The 23,523-nt window shown below is 45.5% G+C and overlaps 1 protein-coding gene across 4 annotated transcripts; it reads right to left on the reverse strand.

Moving 5' to 3' along the window:
- Positions 1-11,711: 11,711 nt before the first annotated feature.
- LOC115397004 (uncharacterized) lies at positions 11,712-15,180 on the reverse strand. 4 transcript variants are annotated; one of them, XR_003932419.1, is made up of 7 exons: positions 14,335-15,180; positions 13,943-14,248; positions 12,604-12,879; positions 12,263-12,466; positions 12,077-12,190; positions 11,915-11,952; positions 11,712-11,837 (listed from the first exon to the last, which is right to left on the reverse strand). XR_003932419.1 is itself a non-coding variant. In XM_030103156.1 (7 exons), exons 1-7 carry the CDS (start codon positions 14,424-14,426, stop codon positions 11,724-11,726), a joined length of 1,140 nt encoding a protein of 379 aa, XP_029959016.1. In that variant the 5' UTR covers positions 14,427-15,180; the 3' UTR covers positions 11,712-11,723. The 4 variants fall into 4 exon arrangements, 1 of the variants encoding a protein (XP_029959016.1); XM_030103156.1 differs by having other exon boundaries at positions 14,339-15,180; XR_003932421.1 differs by lacking the exon at positions 13,943-14,248 and having other exon boundaries at positions 14,339-15,178.
- Between the last annotated feature and the right edge of the window lie 8,343 nt (positions 15,181-23,523).

Here is a 23,523-nt window from a genome sequence, read left to right on the forward strand (position 1 = left end):
GAAAATGTTTTAACTCTCATAAATACAATAAATAAATCCCACCTTGTGATAGAAAAAATCCCCCACAAAGGAGTCTTGTGTAAACAAAGAAATCTTGAATAGTTGAGCCTATATTTCTTTCCTTCTCTCCTTCTATTTTGTAATAACAGATTGTAATAATACCTACACATTGTGCAATAAATTATCTTTTTGACCCCAGGCTTGTGACTTAGGAATTGAGAGGAATACATGAAGCCAAATGGTGTGACGATCCAGGAAAAGCAGTGTTCCTCTCTGACAGTAACCTGCTTGGTGGCTCCCCAGATGTCATGGTGTCCAGTGACTGCATCGTTGAGATAAAATGTCCCTGCAGCCAGAAATAACATGTTTATAAGTGAAATAATTATCTGTGCCTTCGTACCAGTTAAACTGTTGTTTTATGTTGTGTGATTTATTTTTAAAAATATAAGCAGTAACAAAATAAAACATGTCATAATAAATTAAGCTGGAGCCACATAACCAGTGTGAAGATTTGTAGTTCAGCATCCCTGACAGTTACTGCCACATGAATATTCAAATACTTCTTCTAATCATGCATTCAGATATTATTTCAAAAATTGAATTGTACTGAGAATGTAATGTTGTAACAGACAAACATAGACATAGAGAATCTCAGATTTATTTTTAAACATTTCAGTTTTGAAAAATTGATTAAAAAGGAAAAAAATATATTTTAATACATTTAATATATCAAACGTCATGTGGACAATGAAACATATATGGATAAAAGTTCCTCACTCAGTTTTAAAGCGCCTGGTGGCGCTTTAAAAGCGCCTGGCGCTCAGCGTTTGAGACGCCGGAAGGCGTTTCAAAATAAAAGCGCCTGGCGGCGCTCGGCGTTAAAAGCGTCGTTCTGAACGGCATTTTCTACCAGGCGATGTATGGCACAAACGGCCACCCATAGGTGTGAGCTCTGCTCCGCGTGTCGATGTTTCGAATTAACTGGTGCCCCTGTTAACTTGTGACCAATACATGATTGAAAAATGTAGTCGTTCTGGTGAACGTCGGTTATCGACAGTTACAGTGAGTGTATACGTTTAAAGTCATTTGTGAGTCTTACTTTAACAACTGCTGTAATCAAAATGTGTTTACACAGACCTCCGCCGTCATTCGTTAACACGGGAACCAGTTAATCCATAACACCAACGGCGATCGCTTGTATTCTGCTATAGAGCTCTTTATACAACTTGCTATTGCGCGATTTGGTTCCATCTCCCCTCTCCAATGTTTTTTCTGTCAGGATTTTTTACTAAAAAAGTGTTTTTCCACCACTGTGGCGTTCTCTGCTGGTTTTTTGACTGTGCTGCTTCCCGTTTACTGGCACGTCACACGTCACTACATGCATGCGCAGAACGAACACTCCCCCAGTTCAATCAGCTCCGCTGTCAGACTCGTTTAAGGGACACGGAGCGGATTGTCGATCTGCGTAGACCACCTCATACAATCGGCTCCAAAATACAATCCGCTCAGAGTGAAGCGGATCCACTCGGTCGTTTACATGACACATTTTACAATCCGCTCCATGTACAATCCGCTTATACGTGGTCTATGTAAACGTGCCCAATGTTTACAAGCATCCACAATGTGGATTACAGTCCTCTCCGGGTCCCCTCTGGAACACATGCCGGCCTATATGGGTGAGAGACAAAACATTACATTAGCTATAATAACACATCATCCCATCCTGAAACCTGGGTTAAAAGTAATAGGTCACATTTTAAATGTTAGTTCAAGAGTCTGTAACAATAAGTCATTCACTAATTTAAAGATTGGTAAGTAGCTAAGTCACACGCTAAAAGCAATGTGAACAGAAATATTCCCGGATGTCGGTGGCGATGGTGACCTTCATATAGTATTGGATAGTGGTGATGATGTAGTTGATGGTTGTTTGAGAGGAAAGTGACAAGGGAACCTCTACCTCCTCTTGATCCAGAGTCAGACTGATGGATTTGTTTGGTTTTTTTTCTATGTTGAGAGTGAGGTGTTCCTTGAGACAGACATATTTTCCAAGTAAAAGAATGATCTCTAAAAAACAGCCATGATCAATAGTCTCATCATCTAAGGTGTGTGCTGCTTCTGCCTGCTTTCCTCTGTGACTCAAACCCCTTTTGCCGATGAGCTTGATCACATCCATGATGCGCTCCAAAACTTGTCGCCTCCTGTGGACTTGCTGTCTGTGAAGTGACATCTGAGGTCCCATGACAAGGTCCTTAATGGTCTTTTTAGGAGGACCTGAGAAAATATGCCTCGGCACAATTTCTGTGACTGTCACTTCTCTCATGCTCATCGACTCTCAGGTGTATGTGGGTGAAGGTGGTCATTCCAGTGATAAAGGAGCTGCTATCTCAACGTTAGCATAAGCCATGCAAAGAAAGCAGAAGAGTGTTTTGGTTTGTTCATTATATGTCTGCCATTTCTGGTTTGTTCATCGAACAAAATGCCCTCTGCACTACAGAGCTGTCTGCCTTCTGCTTGTGGTGAAAATGGAGGAAGAGGTCTAAGTCTGGCTTTGGCCTTGTGAAATAATCAACTGATGGGGGGAACCTGACTTCTTGTCCTTGGCCTTCCGTGTCAGCAGCAGGGACATCAGACTACAAAAATGATTGGCAATGTGAACTGTTAGTGCAGTTTTAGTTGTTTACTCTCAACAGCATTTGATATTAGTGCATGTGGGTTATGGTTGGGCAAACAAGCATTATTGTCATCAGCCTTACCGTAACAAGTCTGGGATCCTCTCCTCTGTCCACATCTGGGTTATCTTCAATCTAGATAAGAGATTAATATCATTAATTATGCTAGTTTACCAATCATCATCATCACGCATCATCATCAGTAGGTATTTTACATAAAAAAGAAAAAAATTAATACATTCTGGGATGGTATCACTGAATTATTCTGACAGCCAACTTGTACAGACAAGTAAACAATTCATTAATTTATGGTCTTTCAGTATTAGAGTCAATTAATTGATAACAACAGGTTAATTTCAACCAGATGACAACGTGGCTACAAAGGTGAAAGACCCCATCCCATCATAATTACCAACATTACAGCCAGGTTCACATCTACAGGAAATGTCTGATAAGCAAATGGTGGCTATTTTGGACTCCAGAGGCGAGCGAGCACTGTCCTAACAGGCTAGCTAACGCTGTGCTGAATTATCTCACTTTAACCAAATTGACATTTTCATTGAAGCATCAACAAGTACCAAACAAGTACTAAACATAACTTACTTGCCGGTCATGAAGGGATTTTCTCTTTTTGTCCCCGAGCTTCTCAGCGCCACCTTTTCGTTTTGTTTTGTTTTGTTTTTCTCCATATGTTGCGCCTACTCGCATCCATCCAAAGTTGCCGTCAGATGTCCGTCTAGTCTGTGTGTGATTGACACACAGACTAGCAGCTAACTAACAGCAGCTGCAGAGTGAGGAAGTGGGTGGGACTATACAAAGCTCGACGCACCAATCCCCCGCACGCGATGGCGCAGCGCCACGCCCCACACCGAGGGTACATAACCTCGGATGGCGCTAAGCAAACCCTTCTTCTGACGTAGCAAAAACAAGGGAAGCAGACAGCTGGGCCAGCAGGTACTTACTCGTAGAACTGGAGTTACATCCAGTAACTACTAATTCTACTTCGTAAGTGCTTAGCCCGCCTAGGGCTTCGCTAGTGGTACTCACCAAGGCGAAGGCCGTAGGTCGATGAATGTACTCCCAGCTGGACTGCTGACGGGATTGGTGCGTAAGAGGGAAGTAAACAAACCGTACGTCCAGAACGGCCGTAGAACTCCCGAAGGACGAGGCGGGCACCTAGCGACGTAGTGCGGCCCACGTCATACAAAGCATCGCCACAGCGACACACACTTGCCGGCCGGGAAACCACAGCGGCAGGCGGTGAAGGGGGGGACCCCTGGCCCGTGTTCCACACACGGGGAGCAGCAGCGAACCCAAAAACGGCAAGTGGCAGAACTCCTGCCCCTGCAACACCGTAAACAACATCCGCAGACCGCGGCAGAGCCGAGCGGCAGGCGGGAACCCCTGGTCCGCGAGCCCACCCGGGACGCGGCAGCCAGGCCAGAAGGACTGAAACGGTTAGACGACTGAACTCCAGTTCTCGCCGAAAACCGACATGGCCACAGAGTCAGTGCACATATCCAACAGATACGAACGCACGAAGGTGGACGCAGAGGCCCAGGAGGCAGCCTGGCAGATGTCACTCACTGTGACCCCTCTGCACAGGGCCGCAGGGGCAGCCACACGTCATGTGGAATGAGCGCGAATCACTGCTGGTGGCGAGAGATTCTGTGCCTCGTAGGCAGCTGCAATAGCGCCCCCCACCCAGTGGGCAAGACGCTGAGAGGTCAGCGGGGAACCACGACCCCGGGCTCCAAACCTCACAAACAGCTGGTCCATGGTGCGAAAGCCAGCTGTGCGCTGGACATAAAGACGCAGAGCCCTGACCGGGCACAGTGACCGCAGGCGTGGGTCGTCCCCAGACGAACCAGGCATGGAGTCAAGCGTCCTGATCCGGATGACTCGCGACCGGAAGTCCGAAGTGATCACCTTGGGATGAAAGGCCGGGTTAGGCCAGAGGTGCACGAGTCCCCCATCCTGGATGAACACCATGCAGGATGGGTGGACTGACAATGCGCAGAGATCCCCAACTCTCTTGGCGGATGCTAGCGCCAACAAGATGGCGGCCTTAAAGGAGAGAAAGCGGTCCTCCGCCTGCTCCAAAGGCTCGAAGGAGGTCCCTTAAGGCCCTCCAACACCACATGGAGGTCCCATGGAGAGACCACATGCCTGGGGAGCGGTCGCAACCGACACGCCCCGCGTAGAAACCGCTTCACAAGCGGGTGACTGCGTGCAGAAAAGCGGCCGAAACCGCCGTGGCCCGCTGTGATGGCCGATGCAAACACCGCCAGGGTGGATGCAGCGCGACCGCTGTCCAGCAGGGCCTGGAGGAACTCCAAAACCCCACCAATGGTGCAGGAGACCGGGTCCAAGCCCCTCTCCGAGCACCACGACGTGAAGAGCTTCCACCGATACCTGTAGGCCTTGACAGTAGAGGGGGCCCTGGCACTCTGGATGGTGGACACCACCGCTGGGGGGAGGTCTGGTTCCACCAGCCTCACCCGCTCAGCCTCGAAGCCAGGAGCCTCCCGCCCAGGAAGGGGCGGGACCGAAGGGCGCCTCCTGCCTGCTGCAGTGCGTCGGGCCCGTCGGGAATCGGCCACGGGTCCCCGACTGCCAACTGAACCACGTCCGGGAACCACCGCGCACTCGGGGTGTCCGGAGCCACCACGATCACGTGAAGATTGTGCAACCTCACCCTGCGCAGCAGCGGGGTCAAGAGGTGGACTGGAGGGAACGCGTACAGGATGCCCGACGGCCAGCTCCTGTGTGCGAAGGCGTCTACCCCTAGAGGGGGGGCGTCTGTCGACCTGAGCGAGAACCAGAGTGGGCACTGTGCGTTCTCTGCACTGGCGAAAAGGTCTGCCACTGGGCATCCGAACCTGCGCCAGAGTCGGGCTGCGACCCACGGGGACAGGCCCCACTCGTCGTGGAGTGGGCCTCCCCGGGACATTCTGTCTGCACTGACGTTGAGGACTCCGGGCACGTGACGCGCTCTGAGAGACGCGAGGTCCCGGTCCGCCCACCGGAGGATCTCTGCCGCTATGCGATGAAGAGGGGGAGACCGGGTCCCCCCCTGCCTGTTCATGTACGCGACCACCGTAGTGTTGTCCGTCCTGATGAGCACATGGCTGTCCTTCAGCCTGGCTTGGAAATGGAGCAGGACCCTCTGCACCGCCGTCATTTCCAGCACATTGATGTGAGTGGGAGTCAAATCCCAAGCACCGCCCACCGCGTGGTGGTCTAGGGTGCCTCCCCACCCCGCGAGAGACGCATCGGTGAACACTCCGACGTGATGCGACACGCAGCCCAGGGGAACTCCTTGCATTAGGAGAGCAGGATCCATCCAATAAAGGAGATCCTGGCGTGCTTGGGGCGGATGCGGGAACCGTTTGCATCCGTCCCACTTCCCCACGCAGCGGAGGCGTGCAAACCACCGTTGCAGCCTGCGCATGTGTAGAAGGCCCAGCCGGACCACTGGGTGGGCCGCGGCCATTAAACCCAGGATGGTCCTGATCAGATGAACCCCGACCAGGGGTGTGGTCACTGCAGACCTCAGGGTCGAGAGAAGGGAGGTCCGTCTCTCCTCGGAGAGGCGGGCAGTCATAGAGAGCGAGTCCAGCTCCAACCCCAGATAAGCCATGCTCTGAGCTGGGGTGAGCGCGCTCTTGTGTCGGTTCACCATGAACCCCAGGAGCTCGATGTGGTGCAGGACCTGGGTCGTGTGCAGCACAGCCTCCTGATGAGAGGACGCCAGTATGAGCCAGTCGTCGATGTAAGTGAGGATCCTCAGACCATGACGACGGAGGGGCTCCAACGCTGCTTTGACACACTTGGTAAAGGTGCGAGGGGCGAGAGAGTAGCCGAAGGGGAGCCGGTTGTATTGAAAATACCTGGTCCCCACGGCAAAGCGGAGGAAGCCTCTGTGCCTTCTGAGAATGGGGATGTGGAAGTAGGCGTCCGTCAGGTCGATCGAAGTCATCCAGTCCCCAGGTCGAATGCTCTCCAGGAGGTGTTTCACCGTCAGCATGCAGAACCTCCTGGTGGCTATGTGAGTGTTGAGGACCCTCAGGTCCAGAATGGGTCTTACACCCCCGCTTTTCTTGGGGACCAAGAAGTAGGGGGAATAAAAACCCGAGTGCGCCTCTGTCGCGCTCAGCTCCGTGACCGCACCCCGGCGGAGGAGTGAGGCTACTTCTGCCTCGAGAGCAGCCGTCCCCGCAGGGCATGCGAGCCGCGTACGAAGGATGCCGTTGAAGAGAGGCGGACGACAGGCGAACTGCAGGGCATAACCGTTTGTCAGTGTCCTGGACAGCCAGGGAGAAAGCGGTCCCAACATAACATGCCACGTGTGAAACCGGAGCGTGAGTGGCTGTACCACTGCCGGCGGGGACGGCCCACCCGTCCTCCCGGCCTCGGGAGACGGGGGGCCCCCGGCGAAAGGGCTGTGGAGCAAGCGTCCCCTGAATGAGAGCGGGCCGCCGCCAGGGGGCCGCGGACCAGCGCTTTGCTGGGGACAACCCGAGCAGAGGCAGCGCGATCCCGGAGTTTTCCGGGTCGCTGTCCTTGGTGCTGATGTCGGAGCCTTCCGGATCGCTGGCCGTGATGCTGAAGCCGGAGCCGGGACGCTCAATAGCGGGAGCCCGGGACGGCAGAGCTCCGCTGCTCCGAGGCTCCGCCGTGACAACACACGGGGAAGCCGAGGGAGCGCTGCCGGGAGCAACACGAATAAGGCCGGGATCGGGGCGCTTTACGGTGGACACCTGGGCTGGCGTGAGTCCGCCGCTCGGCGGAGAAACTCCGCTGGGAGCGGCATGAGTGGCGCCGGGGCTGGAGCGCTGCATGTCGGCAGCCCGGGGCGTAACGGCACCGCCGCTCTGATGCCTCGTCATTTTAAGACGAGCGGAGGTCGGCGGACAAACGCTGCTGAGAGTGCTATGGGTGCGGCCGGGGCCGGGATACCCCACAGCGGGGATCCGGGCCGGGACGGAGCCGTCGCTCTGATGCTTCGAAATGCTCACTCGAGCCGAAGCCGGTGGAGAGTGCAGCCTGAAGCGTTTGCGGGGCGCTGAAAAGACATCAGCAGCGCACTGCTTGCGTGATGCACACAGCGGGAAAGCTAGCGGCTCCAGCGCGCTGCTATGCCCCGCGTCCGCAGCCACATTGCGGCCAGAGCGTGAAGAAAGCGCCGGTGAAGAGGCGGTTCCGTGCGCATTCCGCTCACCATCCTCAGCCGCCTTATCGCGGAGCGGGAGGAGGGAGGGAGAAGGGCCCAGCCGGGTTTTGCACTTTTCGATCATGCTAACACGGGGGAGAGGAGGGACTGCTGCTCTTTGGAAGATGTAACAGGCCTGACGGCCTTTATTTGCATGTTTGCTGCCAGGTGCGGGTCGAGCGGACGGGGCGCTCCGTGTCTCGGGAGCGCAGGACTGTCTGGGCTGATCGGCGGAAAGACGGTCCGGTCTGTCCAGGTGCCGAGGTGCTCCAAGGAGCGGGACGCCGCTGGTCCGCTGAGCGACGGCGCTGCGGCGGCGGCTCACGGCGGGGCTGGAGGTGTGGGGCGAGCTGCTGCGAGCCTCGTGCTGCTGCCTCCAGGCGCTCGATGATCACCTGTATATCGGGCCCAAAAAGAGAAGAGGTGGACAGGGGGAGTCCCAGGACGCCCCGCTGGTCCCGCTCAGATAAAGAAGACAGACCAAGCCACAGGTGCCTCATGGCGAGCTGTGTGTTGGCCATGACGCGGCCTCCACTGACGGCGATGGCTCTGCACATGCGCATCAGGACTTCGGCCGTATTTTGGACTTCCACGATGTCTTCGGGGAAAAGCTGGGACTTCTCGTGGCAGATCTTGTCCACAGAGCCCAGGAAGAAGGTCATGTTATTGGCTAGGGCGAACGTCAGGTTGCCGCTAGCGTAGCCACGATCCAGGAAGCTCGCCATGCGCCTGTCCCTTTCCGACGGCAGCACGGGCTTTCCGCCGGGCCAGGCGGAGGATCGGGGGAGGAGGCACAGCCGAACGGAGTCCTCAATGGCAGGCACTCCGGAGACCGGCGGCCAGCCCTCCACACAAGAATACTCTCGGTAGCCCTTCGCCGTACCCTTGGCGGCAAGTGGCGTACCCCAGTCCCGCTGCACGTGAGCTTGAAACGACGGCACGGCGGGACATAGGACCGCAGTCCGGGACCGAGCCCGTGACCGGGTTGCCAGCCCGAGTGCAAAATCACGCTGCACCGGCTCCGGAGGCTGCGGCGGCAGTGCGAGGCCGGTGCGCTCGATGGCTGAAGTGAAGAGCCCTGCGAGGTGCTCCACAGGTTCATGGGGGAGACGGGATGCGGTGGAGGCGGAGTCGAACCGAGTCGAACTCCGTGACACAGACGCTGCTGCTGCTGCTGCTGCTGCTGCTGCTGCTGCTGCTGCTGACGCTGCCGCGGATCTCGGCCCAGTCGTAGGCGGCAGCGGCGGCGGTCTCCTCGGCGTCGTCCTCACCGGCAGGAGCAGGGGAGGTTGCGCCCATGAAGGCTGCTCGCCACTGGCTCTCTTCGAGCGGCAGCGCGAGGCAGGCTGGGCAGGAGGTCCGCTGGCGGTGATGCTGCCAGCCAAGGCAGAGGAAGCAGAGCTCGTGACAGTCCTGCACGATGAGCGGAATGCCGCAGGAGCGGCAGAAGAACGGCCCGACGCCCGATGGCGACTGGTCCCGGGCCGGCGAATCCATCCTAGTCGAATCTTGATCCGGAGAATAGAGGCTTCTAAGTCTCATGGAGATGCTGAGAAAGAAGAAGGGTTTGCTTAGCGCCATCCGAGGTTATGTACCCTCGGTGTGGAGCGTGGCGCTGCGCCATCACATGCGGGGGATTGGTGCGTCAAGCTTTGTATAGTCGCAGTGGATTGGACAGAGATTGGAGGTGTGCCACTAGCGAAGCCCGTAGGCGGGCTAAGCACTTACGAAGTAGAACATGTGCGTCTTTAGATCCAGGACTGTGAATCTCTGCAATTGAACTGTAAACAAAGGTTGTCAAAGACCTAAAATAATTTACTAGAATACACCACCAGGGGTGAAAGTAAGATAAGATTCTTGCAGGAACTGTGCAACTCAAAAAAATGTTTTAGTTTGTGCGCAAAGCCTGCGAGCATCGTACAAGACAGATATTGATAAATCCTGCTCTTTTTTGACATCCTTGAAAGCATAATGCTTTTTTAATTGAATGTTGTTTGGAATATTTAAATATAATACATATTGTGACGGCGGCAGTGACCTCTTCAAAATGGAGGCAATCAACAAGGACTGCTGCTCTTTAGCTCATTCAAAGCTTTTATTGTTGTAACTACTAATATACACTGGGAGCATGTCACTCACACCAAACAATGCTGGCACAGAGGCCACATCACTCTCACACCGACCCTTCTCACTGTTGGCCCAACTTAAAGTAAATGAAACTTAACAAGAAAAACACCGGAAAAACGGCATCAACACATAGAAAAACAATAACTTAACACACCTACAACAAAACGAAGTACATTTTAACACATTTTAACACAAAATACATCTTGAAACGGCCCGAACAATCCCCTCCTATGATGCCTTGCGGCACCAAACAGTGTGGCGGCCCCCAGCGGCGCCTGCCGCCGCAACAATATATATATATATATATATATATGTATGTATATATATATATATATATATATATATATATATATTTATTTATATATATATATATATATATATATATATATATATATATATATATATATATATATATATATATATATATATATATATATATGTGTGTGTGTTGTTTTTAGTTAAATGGTTTTTTTAATTTTTCTCTGCATTTTTGACCTGTCCTGGTTGTCTCTTGAGACGGGGACGGGGGGAGTGTCCTTACATCACCTAGGCAACCAGCCATCCAATGAAAAGAACGCATTGAGTTTACCTCACTTCCACGTGTGCGTGTTTGCAGAAGGAGTGATGCTGCTCGCATGACAGAGAGATGGACAATATTTTACGATGCGTGAACCCTCACAATTTATTACTTGTGGATTTATGTTTTGTTTATTTTGCAAAAATGACTTCCCTGTTGTCTGCAAAAAACACACAACAGTGGACATTGGATTAACGTTACGCTACAGCGAGAGACTGCCGCTACAAGCTGCAACCTGTCACGGTAAGCGAGTGCTCCAGTGCTCATCAGGCACATTAACCTTGTTCAACATGTCACAGAAGATGTAGTCTGGAGATAACTTTTATGTATTCATCAATTTTACACTCATTTCGGTAAAATTTGCTTGAAAAAAGAAAGGGCTCGCTTTATATGCATGAGTGAAAGTTGCTTTTCAGAGGCGTTCCGGGGCGTTCCTGTAGAAGAGGCCAGTATATTTCTTACCGGCACGGCGTTCCAGTGCGTTCCGGCTTACTTTCACCTATGTACACCACTATAGTCTTTTTTAAGGAATTCAACAAAAAATAAATCACACTTACAGAAAATAATATTTTTTGCCAGGTGAAACTACTGGTCAGTGTATTTCATATTATTTTTTGTTGCTCTGGTGTTGAGGCTACATGAACTCCAGATTGATTGTTATGACTGACTGACATGGACAAGATTTTTAACCAGTTTTGTCACACAAAACACAACACGCAAGCAACATTTCATTATGCTGTTGTAACAATTATCTCCAACTTTTAGGCTAAATTTAGCATAGAGAATAACCTTTTTAAATTGTATTTGACACCTTCATATGGAAAGCGACTGGTTGACTAAACCAGTTAAATATAGGAATTAGTAATCCAAAACTGGACTCATATGAGTCAATACCTTTACAGAGTATTTCATGAGGTTTACTGATAGCAGTCCTAGTTTCATTATAAATATCTCTGGACCATTATATTAAATATCTGAATTGTTTCTCCATCACATAAAGAAACAAGCTGAACAAAGAATATCACTCACCAAATGTGTTTCCCACCATGTCAGGGACTTTGTGTGATCGTGAGTAATTACAGAGTAACAATATAACTTCAGCATTAGAAAAAAAAGAGTTTGAGAGTTTTTGTCCTCAGACATTTATTTCACTATAAATACAATCATATTCAGAGATATTATGATGAATTGCTTTGTTCTGTGTCCTGATGAGAATCGTCGAGTAGACCACCGAAGTCTCTTCTTCCGCCTGCGGCGAAAAGTGCGTCATTTGAATATCCAAACAGAACAGCACACGACGGACTGAGATCATTACCCAACACTTACGTTGTCATTCCCTCCACAGCGACAGCGATTTGAATATGCTGTGACAAAAAGATAAAGAAGCAACTTTCAAATTAAAGGGGAGAAGACCTCCAGCACAGAACAACAACTGAAGAGCCAAAATGAAAAACAGGAAGTTTCAGTTCGACAGAGAAATTTACCCACCCGCCCACAGTCTTGATCTGAAGAACAAGAAGGAAAGTGTGATGATCATGAGCCATGAAACGATGAGAGGCACTATGTATCTGACTGGAGTCTGATGTTTTGGCTCTTCTCTACCTGAGGAAGAGTGATCACTTTATTCAGGATAAAAACTGCATTAGATGTGTGGAGATGTGGTAAAACACCCACCTGTTGTGTTATATGCATTTACTGCAACATAACTGCTGGTTACTGTTGCGTTCTCATCAAACGTCTGTGTCGAACTGCAAAGTAAAGGCCCATCTGGCTCTACATGCATTGATATAGAAGTATTGATCACTGTGTCTGAAGTGATTTTCCAGGATTCCACATCACATGTCAAGGCACAAGAGGATGAATCCTTTCTCTGGTGAGCTGCCAATAAGTGAAAAAAGATTTGTAAGGTAAAGTTTTGATAATGTGGGAGTACCCAAGAAACACAGAGTATACAAACTAAGCTCAGAAAAGAGCCTCAAACACAACCTGGACCCACAAGAGTGTTCGTCTCCTACCTCTCAATACACACAAGCAAACGGTGAGAAGCTTCTGGGCTCTGCGGCAGCCTCTCGTCCAGCAGGTATATCGACCAGCATGGGCTGTTTTCACATCTCTGATACGTATGTGCTTGTTCTTCGTCAAAATTTTTGATTCTGGTCCAAGTGAGGATTTTTCATGAAGATTTTGTCCTTCAAAAGTCCATTGTGAGGGGATTATTCCACCCGGACATACTTGCTCAAAAGTCCTGCCTTCTACAACATGAACTGTTGTGTTAGTTTCCTTCCAAATGTCTGAGGAAAACAGAAAGAGGGTTAAAAAATGTGCATGGCAAAACAAATACAGCAAGATAATTTAATGGAACTTATTAGAACAACATGCAACAGTCAAAGGGCCAATCCCAATTCTACCTCTTACCCCTACCCCTACGATATGCGCGTTCACGAGGCTTAAGGGCTATCCCAATTCTACTTTTTAAATAGGGGTAAGGGAAAGGGGAAGGGCTATTTCACCCCTTTCAGCAAAGTCTGCATCGATGCTCCCTATTCTCTATAGGGGTAAGCGGAGTTTCACATTGGCCAGAAAAAAACAACATGGTGCCCACCACAGAGTCGCACAAATGTAAGATTGCTTTCTGTATACTATTTAAAAAGCTATGAAAAGTGCATTTGCTTCACTGAATTTATAGATATGCATGACAGTGTCCCAGTCATGGATTAACGTTTTAGCGCTGCGTAGCACCGTTTCCAATCGTAAATGTGTAACTTCTGAAGAGCACTAATTACTGTATTAACGTCATCTTTTATCATGTTTTAACGTAAAATGTTTGACACAGGGACCCCCGATTAAACCCGACTTCTGATTCAGTTTAGAGGTGAAAATGAATAAAAGTTTTTGAAATCAAAATATAGCGCCAAAACACATTGGGAGTAAATTATATTATTCGTCTAAGCTCTAATATGTTAGTAATAAAACGTGTTTATATAAACATATATGTATTACTTTAGGAAATTCATAAAAGAAAATGGCTTGGAAGGGGAAGTTACAGCCCAGCAAGCTTCAAAAAAGTGGGAGAACCTCAAAAATAAATATAAGGTAAATGATAATACCATTATTAAAAAATAAAAGTAATTTCTAATGTAATTTCTATCATTTCTAATATCCATAATTTTTTGTTGTGATAGGAGCGCGGCGGGGCTTTAAAGGGCCAAGGGGTATCCCAATTCATAGTGCTGCAAAGATAGCCCTTCCCCTCAGCCCTATTCTAAAAGGGGTAGGAGAGTGATAGGGGTAGAGCTAAGGGCTAAGGGGTAGGGGTAAGGGGTAGAATTGGGATTGGCCCAAAATATCCCATACCTTCCGTCACTCTGAAAACTGTGGATTTTTTGCATTCGGTTCGGTCACAGCTTTCACACCAGTATGATCCTTGATCGAGCTCAGTGAAATTATCAATGACCAGGGAGCGATCACCCTTAACTTGTCCTCTTTTATGGCTGACAGAGTGAAGCTGTTTTCCATGCTTATCCTCAGAATATATTTCTATTTGGTCGTTTTGGTCGCTCTTCTTGAAAAACCATTTGAAAGAGTCTGAGCGGCTCTTCACAGGTCGACATGGAATCACCGCCTCACATCCCAGTAAGAAACGAAGAGGAACTGCAGGTGCTAAACATCATTTCTCTGTTATTCACACAAAGTTCCAATGAAAGTGAAAAAAAAAACATTAACAGAATTGGTATAATATAACTTACTTACAGTTTCCTGAGAAGGTGGAGGAATTCCAAAGAATCAGAAGGTAAATAGAAATAAAACCGTTATGCATGAACATTCTCGCAGCTCGCATCTCTAGAAACGAGGACAAAACCAAATACTGAGATCTGTAGAGTTAGTACTCATCGAAATGAAACCACAGACACTGAGAGACACAAACAGTATACATCGAGCAAGCAGCAAATAGGAAGTGGTTCAACAGCCCATGCAGAGGAAATTCAAGCAGGTCTCCCACCCACACAGTTTTTTTTTTTTTTTTTTAATTGATTGACCTTCATTTTGCTTTTTACTTTAGGACTGGTACTGATTTATGGAAAATGCTACGTCAGCAACTTCATTTCCTGAAAAAAATGTACAAATGAACTATAATTTATGCAGATATTACAAGATTATTATTCAAATATTTGAGCAAACTATAAATTACCCGTATAATCATTTGACGGTTGAAAGCTCAACTTGAGTTCATCAGATGCAGGCTGATGAATTAAAGTTTAAGACGAAGCAGATCCGTGTAACAAACACAATCTTTGGAAAGTGCAGTAATGGAAAAGCTGACTTGTCCTTCGCAGTATGAATGAGACATGAGTCAAACCTTCACAGAAATGCAGATGTTCACCAGAGCCTGTCTTTTAGTCCACTTGTGCTTATAGTGCTGAGCAAAAGTTTCAAGGTGGTTCAGATGCTCTGACATTCAGTAATCCCACCGTACTATGGAGGGTCTGCAAAGTGTGTAAGGTGTTAGAAAAGCTATGAGAATGGAAGTGAACATACAGAATGCTTTTCACAGTAGGACTGAGCTTCCTGAAAAGATGCAACGCCTGCTTTAGATACTGTTTGTGTCTCTCTCAGATTGCTCTGAGTAATTTCTCTATGTATATTTATATGTATATATAAGTTTTTCCAGGGGCAGCTGTTTCTGACACCACCCCTCCAGCTGCTGTATTCTGATTTATCTTATCTCTACATCCATGTTACTTTCTCAGCTCAGGGTCACAGGGTGCACTCTGGACAGGTTAACCAGTCCATCACAGGGCAAACACAAGCAGACAATCCAAAATACTCACATCATTGGCCTCAAATGCATGTTTTTGGAAACATTTCATATATTTTAATATTAAAAAAAACTTTTTTTTTAATCACTTTAGAGTGCCCCCCCAACTTCAGCTCTTAGAACTTGGATTTCCTAGAAACACCCCTGCATTTTCCCCACTTTTGAATTCCATGACACATACAGGCCAACTCTCCCCTGCTCCTCCTGGCTCCTGCAGAGCTCCTCTCATCTCATCCCAGTCCAGAGATCCATATCCTCCAAACGATCCGTCAGCGTGAAGGAAGGACGGACTCTCCGCCCACCGCGCAGCCACGCTCGCACGCGCAGCTCCTGCTCGCCGCGCTCTGTCTGGTCGTGCTCGCGTGGCCGTTTTCCTGGCCAGGACCCCCGAAGCACTGGCTGCTCGGCAACGTTCGCGAGGTAAACTCAGAAAAAGAGACTTTTCCTGCTGCCACGAGCCTTTTGCGCTGATTGGAATGCGCGCGAGGTGTTTTCTTTCACGCATAAACAAATCACAACAAGTCAATTTCGAAATACGCACAGAGAAATCATGTTGCCCAATATCTTTGCATGAAATATATTTAAATATGAGCATTTTAACATGGACTGTCAAGACTTGCTCTGCATGAAATGTTTCTTATTACAAACTGGTTGACCACATGCACTGTGATAGGCTGTCAAAGGGAATTCTGCTGAAGTATTAATTTTTGTTAATACAACGTTTAAATGTGGGACTTTAATACAATAACTGAAAAAAGTGGAGCGTGAATGGCAGTCATTTTTTTCTTTTTATTATGTAATAATTGCGATTTACAACTATTATTGCTAATGGTACTCTCTCTTACTCTCAGTTGTCTCGTTTCTGGTTGCATGTACATGTGTACATATTCGTGATATTATTTTGATGGTCCTTTTTTGTATGTCTTTCTTTTCCCCTCTTTTCTTCTTCTTTCATCTCTTTATCTTTCTCTTTTTTAAATGTACTTCATTTAACTTTTTCTGTAAATAGTTTTGTGGTACTATTTTATTATTGCTGTTGTTTACAGAGACAATGTTCTAATGTTTGACTGTTCTGTTAAAAAAAAGGCAGAGAATGTGTGTAATATTTTTGCTGCCTTGTATTGTATTGCCACTTAAAAAAAGATATATATAAAAAAATTATAATAATAATTGTGATTTATTCACTTATTTATTTTAACTTTGTGAAACACTGCTAAATTACACAAAAAGCAAAGCTTTATTACCTTTCACATAAAAATTTGTATTTTAATAAGTGGTTATTAAAGACTGATGAGAAATGACTTTTAAACATGATTGAGACCATTTGAAATTGGTTAAGGTTTGGTTTTCATGTTCTCCTTGTGCTCTCCCTTGTGTTTTTGAGATCAATTGCTCAGCCTAAAATTTCCCCTGGGTGTGAATGTTCAACCCTGTCTCCACAAAATTACGTTCTGAGAAAACTAAACTGCATTCTCAAATACGTTTCAGAGGAACCTAGTTTGTCCCTTATTATGTTCGTCTTCAACATATCTTTTTTTTTTATTTTTTCATTACGCTCGGTCTGAAACGGATTCTTTTCCTGCTTTTTCTTCATCGTGTTGGTGGGTAAAAATGAGCCTGTATATTCATCTGGGATGCATTTCACTCTTCTGAAAAGACATTATGTTTATTTACTCTTTTTTTTAGTGATGTTTGAAGGTTCCATGCAGTCTTTTTCAACTTATTCTTGCCGTTAATTATATGCACACACACCTAGCTCTCACATTGTGTAGTGACGAGGGCTGTTTTGGAGCTAATAATTACCTCCTGATGTATTTCTAACATACCTGTTTTGGGGTTGTTGTTTTTTAAGAGCAGCTCCAACAAGATCTGCCACCAGAGAAGACAGCTGGAGCTTCTCCGACGCTGCACTGCGGGTCTTGATCACCATGGAAACCAAGACGCGGTTCTGCGGTCATCTGAAAGTGATTACAACATTATCGTTCTTCACTGTTGTTTATTTCTGATAAAATAAACGTGTATTTCCCCTTACAGCGGTCTGCATGCTCCTCGTTACTTCCACCTTACGACAAGTCCCAATATGAAACGACCACATGGCTCATTTATGATCCAAATATTAATTCATGGTCCAAGTTATGACCAAGATCTATATTTTAAAATCAAGTATCTCCTATTGGTCACGTAAATATTATCACGGAGAATCACGGACTGAAGGAGTGTTTTTTTTTTTTTTTTTTAATCTAACAGATCGCGTTGCTCCGAGAAGTTTGAGCACAAATACAATTCTCTGCATTAAATAATGACTTCAGGTAGACTTTCAAAACATAACAAAATCACTAAAATAGTTTCTGAAACAGATCAGAAGCCACAATATGAAACATTTTTAAAAAATGACTATCGAACGGAGAAGTCTCTAAATTATAATTTACACAATGCTTCTCGAGCAATAAATGTACATTTTTATCTTCATAGTTTCCACTCGGTTTATGGATGCGATCTGCAGTGTTTTTGTTTAAATGCGCAGTCTGTCTTTTTTGTCTTCTAAAATGCCGCCCCGCTGGTTGCTAGGCTGTTGCTATGGACTCTGAACTCTGACCCGGAAGTACGTCACGGACTGATTTTTTTTTAAACGGAGCGAGTTTTTGATCTTAAACTAATTATATTTGTCTACAAATACGCCTCTGTGCATTATATAACAAGTTCTGTTTAATTTTAAGAGTAATATTTATTTGAATCAGATGTGTGTTTTCATCTTCATACATTTGCTGGAACAAGTTTGTTATAAATCAAGCAATCATTAAATCGATCACTCTGTCTGCATTTATGTGTTATAACATTAAGATCAAACTTTTTAAACTGTTTTAATACTATTCCAGTAGATTATGAAGTATTGACATAACAACAACAAATAAGAAAAGGGTGACAAATCGACTGATTTCTTTAAGATAGATAGAACTTTATTCATACCTTTGGTGGGACCTGACGATAAAAGTCGATCTAAAAGCAGCACAACACCAGCGTCACGTGCGCGTGTGCAGAGGAGAAGAAGCCCAATCCTGAAAAATGGACTTTTAGATAGATACTTTAATTAATCCCCACATTGGGAAATTCAAGGGTCATTCAGTAGCAACACATAAAACAGGACAGAATAATAAAAAATAGCATTTAAAAACAACAGAAAAAAAAGAAGAATCCCGTGTACAAACCCCAGCACATAATGTTACATTAACAGTGCTCTTTATAAAATCGAATGGCAGCAGGAATGAATGATCTCCTAAAGCGCTCCGTCCTACAGCGCACTGAGAGGAGACGGTCTGATCTGTGGCTCCTCTGAGCAGACAGAGTCTCATGTAGAGGGTGCCTGGTGTTACTGAGGATGGATGGACTGTTATGAGCTGTTAACATGGTTAGTGTGTGATTGGCTCACAAAAACTTCTTTTTGGTTGATGTTCTCTTCATTCATGCATATTTGAGTATTCTGTAAGAATAATTAGTGCAAACTCTAGCTCCCTTCACACGACTGATGTGCAGCATGGTGGCGTACTTCAGCACGAAGGAGAACCTCTCAACACAGATGTGCTGCACTAGATCCACCAGACGGAGCTGCAGAGGCCTTCTCTCCAACTTCAGTGTAAAATACACACTGCAAGGCCTGTTTCTTTCTTTCTTCATGCTGTGAGAGCTGGATTATTGTCAGACAGTCCTCTAGAGGTGCCCCACAAGGTCATTAAACCCTCTGAGGCCTCGCTGAGACATGAAGCCTGTCATGACCTTTGACCTCTGTTGCTCTATTGCTCTTATTTGACCTCCACAGCAGATACAGACCTAAAACTTGAACTGTGAGGCCTCTGGGAGCTATAAAATCATGACCTATTGGACTTTTTTCATAAGCTCCTCCCAAACAGGAAGTAGCTTCAGGAAGGAAGTGGGGCTTCCAAATTCTACATATGACTTTCTGGCAGAAGGGTGAACACATCCCACAAATCTCAGCTTATTTGGAGCAAATCTGACCAAATGATGGTGCTTAATTGATTCTTTTAACTGGACACTGCGGCGCCCTGTATGGGCAGCAGGAAGGACTTGATGGAGTTAAACCACCGCAGATGTGATCCTGAGGGAAGACAGAAGAACATACTAACATTTCAACTTCCTAAGTTGAATGGAAACGACTTTTTCAGCTGATGACACTGGGGGAATCAGAGTCTATGACCTTTACCCTCTCAGAGCCTTTGTGAGCAGTCTGGAGGATCAAATCCAGGTTCTGATATAAAATGTTCGCCAAAGTGTCCAGTTAAAAGAATCAATTAAGCATCATCATTTGGTCAGATTTGCTTTATTTGGCGAACTCTTTAGGCTTTATCATCAGCTGATGATAAAGCCTCTCAGAGCCTTTGTAAGCAGTCTGGAGTCAGGATCAAATCAGAGGCCCGAGCGCTGTCTCAGACAAACCCCAACTCCAATAAGCAGCTCCTCAAACCCTGGCAAAGTGTTCTCCTAAACTCCCCTCCTACAATTTCAATTTTCTGGGTAGAAAGGCAACATTTTATATCAGAACCTGGATTTGATCCTCCAGACTGCTCACAAAGGCTCTGAGAGGGTAAAGGTCATAGACTCTGATTCCCCCAGTGTCATCAGCTGAAAAAGTCGTTTCCATTCAACTTAGGAAGTTGAAATGTTAGTATGTTCTTCTGTCTTCCCTCAGGATCACATCTGCGGTGGTTTAACTCCATCAAGTCCTTCCTGCTGCCCATACAGGGCGCCGCAGTGTCCAGTTAAAAGAATCAATTAAGCACCATCATTTGGTCAGATTTGCTCCAAATAAGCTGAGATTTGTGGGATGTGTTCACCCTTCTGCCAGAAAGTCATATGTAGAATTTGGAAGCCCCACTTCCTTCCTGAAGCTACTTCCTGTTTGGGAGGAGCTTATGAAAAAAGTCCAATAGGTCATGATTTTATAGCTCCCAGAGGCCTCACAGTTCAAGTTTTAGGTCTGTATCTGCTGTGGAGGTCAAATAAGAGCAATAGAGCAACAGAGGTCAAAGGTCATGACAGGCTTCATGTCTCAGCGAGGCCTCAGAGGGTTTAATGACCTTGTGGGGCACCTCTAGAGGACTGTCTGACAATAATCCAGCTCTCACAGCATGAAGAAAGAAAGAAACAGGCCTTGCAGTGTGTATTTTACACTGAAGTTGGAGAGAAGGCCTCTGCAGCTCCGTCTGGTGGATCTAGTGCAGCACATCTGTGTTGAGAGGTTCTCCTTCGTGCTGAAGTACGCCACCATGCTGCACATCAGTCGTGTGAAGGGAGCTAGAGTTTGCACTAATTATTCTTACAGAATACTCAAATATGCATGAATGAAGAGAACATCAACCAAAAAGAAGTTTTTGTGAGCCAATCACACACTAACCATGTTAACAGCTCATAACAGTCCATCCATCCTCAGTAACACCAGGCACCCTCTACATGAGACTCTGTCTGCTCAGAGGAGCCACAGATCAGACCGTCTCCTCTCAGTGCGCTGTAGGACGGAGCGCTTTAGGAGATCATTCATTCCTGCTGCCATTCGATTTTATAAAGAGCACTGTTAATGTAACATTATGTGCTGGGGTTTGTACACGGGATTCTTCTTTTTTTTCTGTTGTTTTTAAATGCTATTTTTTATTATTCTGTCCTGTTTTATGTGTTGCTACTGAATGACCCTTGAATTTCCCAATGTGGGGATTAATTAAAGTATCTATCTAAAAGTCCATTTTTCAGGATTGGGCTTCTTCTCCTCTGCACACGCGCACGTGACGCTGGTGTTGTGCTGCTTTTAGATCGACTTTTATCGTCAGGTCCCACCAAAGGTATGAATAAAGTTCTATCTATCTTAAAGAAATCAGTCGATTTGTCACCCTTTTCTTATTTGTTGTTGTTATGTCAATACTTCATAATCTACTGGAATAGTATTAAAACAGTTTAAAAAGTTTGATCTTAATGTTATAACACATAAATGCAGACAGAGTGATCGATTTAATGATTGCTTGATTTATAACAAACTTGTTCCAGCAAATGTATGAAGATGAAAACACACATCTGATTCAAAATAAATATTACTCTTAAAATTAAACAGAACTTGTTATATAATGCACAGAGGCGTATTTGTAGACAAATATAATTAGTTTAAGATCAAAAACTCGCTCCGTTTAAAAAAAATCAGTCCGTGACGTACTTCCGGGTCAGAGTTCAGAGTCCATAGCAACAGCCTAGCAACCAGCGGGGCGGCATTTTAGAAGACAAAAAAGACAGACTGCGCATTTAAACAAAAACACTGCAGATCGCATCCATAAACCGAGTGGAAACTATGAAGATAAAAATGTACATTTATTGCTCGAGAAGCATTGTGTAAATTATAATTTAGAGACTTCTCCGTTCGATAGTCATTTTTTAAAAATGTTTCATATTGTGGCTTCTGATCTGTTTCAGAAACTATTTTAGTGATTTTGTTATGTTTTGAAAGTCTACCTGAAGTCATTATTTAATGCAGAGAATTGTATTTGTGCTCAAACTTCTCGGAGCAACGCGATCTGTTAGATTAAAAAAAAAAAAAAAAAACACTCCTTCAGTCCGTGATTCTCCGTGATAATATTTACGTGACCAATAGGAGATACTTGATTTTAAAATATAGATCTTGGTCATAACTTGGACCATGAATTAATATTTGGATCATAAATGAGCCATGTGGTCGTTTCATATTGGGACTTGTCGTAAGGTGGAAGTAACGAGGAGCATGCAGACCGCTGTAAGGGGAAATACACGTTTATTTTATCAGAAATAAACAACAGTGAAGAACGATAATGTTGTAATCACTTTCAGATGACCGCAGAACCGCGTCTTGGTTTCCATGGTGATCAAGACCCGCAGTGCAGCGTCGGAGAAGCTCCAGCTGTCTTCTCTGGTGGCAGATCTTGTTGGAGCTGCTCTTAAAAAACAACAACCCCAAAACAGGTATGTTAGAAATACATCAGGAGGTAATTATTAGCTCCAAAACAGCCCTCGTCACTACACAATGTGAGAGCTAGGTGTGCGTGCATATAGTTAACGGCAAGAATAAGTTGAAAAAGACTGCATGGGACCTTCAAACATCACTAAAAAAAAGAGTAAATAAACATAATGTCTTTTCAGAAGAGTGAAATGCATCCCAGATGAATATACAGGCTCATTTTTACCCACCAACACGATGAAGAAAAAGCAGGAAAAAAATCAGTTTCAGACCGAGCGTAATGAAAAAATAAAAAAAAAGATATGTTGAAGACGAACATAATAAGGGACAAACTAGGTTCCTCTGAAACGTATTTGAGAATGCAGTTTAGTTTTCTCAGAACGTAATTTTGTGGAGACAGGGTTGGAATGTTAGTGTGTTTGCCTTGTGATGAACTGGCGACACAGGACTCAAGGACCTGTCAAAAGGACAAGGCAGCCCGATTAGAAAAACTATGAACCAGTCCTTACAGCGTTGATCCACGTAGAACATAATTATAATAAATTCAAATCGGTAACACTTTACTTGAAGCCCCCCTGTACAACACATTATAAGTACATTATAGCACTGTATAACTATAGCTATAAACACTCATAAATGATCACAATGGTTTATAACATCAGGACCTAACCCTATGCTGTATAGTGGGGTTATAAAGCATTATGACCATTTATGAGTGTTTATAACTACTTATAATGTGTTATACCGGATGCTTCAAGTAAAGTTTTACCTTCAAATCTATAAATATCAAAGGAGAAGCAATAAAATATTTAATAAGAAAATATTAATGTGAGAGGCTCAACATTGAGTTAAAATTCCAGTATTGAAGCAATTACACTGAAAAATTCAGAGCAGTAATGCTCAGAAGTACACAGCAAAAAGACCAGTGTTGAATTAACTCTCACAGAGTTGATTTTAACACTTTTTCAGGGTTTATATAGCTCCACACTCTCCAGAGTTAAAATAACACTTTCAAAATAGTTAAACATTTAACACCATGCCAGAGTTCATCCTTTAACTCATAAAACAGTGTTAAAGTAACACTGAGAGATTTGACAAATAACACTGCTCTGAATTTCTTTTCACTATTTAGGTAGT

The sequence above is a fragment of the Salarias fasciatus genome, chromosome 11 (genome assembly GCF_902148845.1).
Source record: "Salarias fasciatus chromosome 11, fSalaFa1.1, whole genome shotgun sequence".
Taxonomy (NCBI): domain Eukaryota; kingdom Metazoa; phylum Chordata; class Actinopteri; order Blenniiformes; family Blenniidae; genus Salarias; species Salarias fasciatus.

What these genes read in the sequence shown, in the direction of transcription:
- LOC115397004 (XM_030103156.1), bottom strand. Translation starts at nt 14,426, where the DNA reads ATGCGAGCTGCGAGAATGTTCATGCATAACGGTTTTATTTCTATTTAC. An exon ending in AAATGCATATAACACAACAG is followed by an intron (nt 12,191 to 12,262) that starts GTGGGTGTTTTA and finishes ACTCTTCCTCAG; the next exon opens with GTAGAGAAGAGCCAAAACAT. An exon ending in CAGATCAAGACTGTGGGCGG is followed by an intron (nt 11,953 to 12,076) that starts GTGGGTAAATTT and finishes TTTTTGTCACAG; the next exon opens with CATATTCAAATCGCTGTCGC.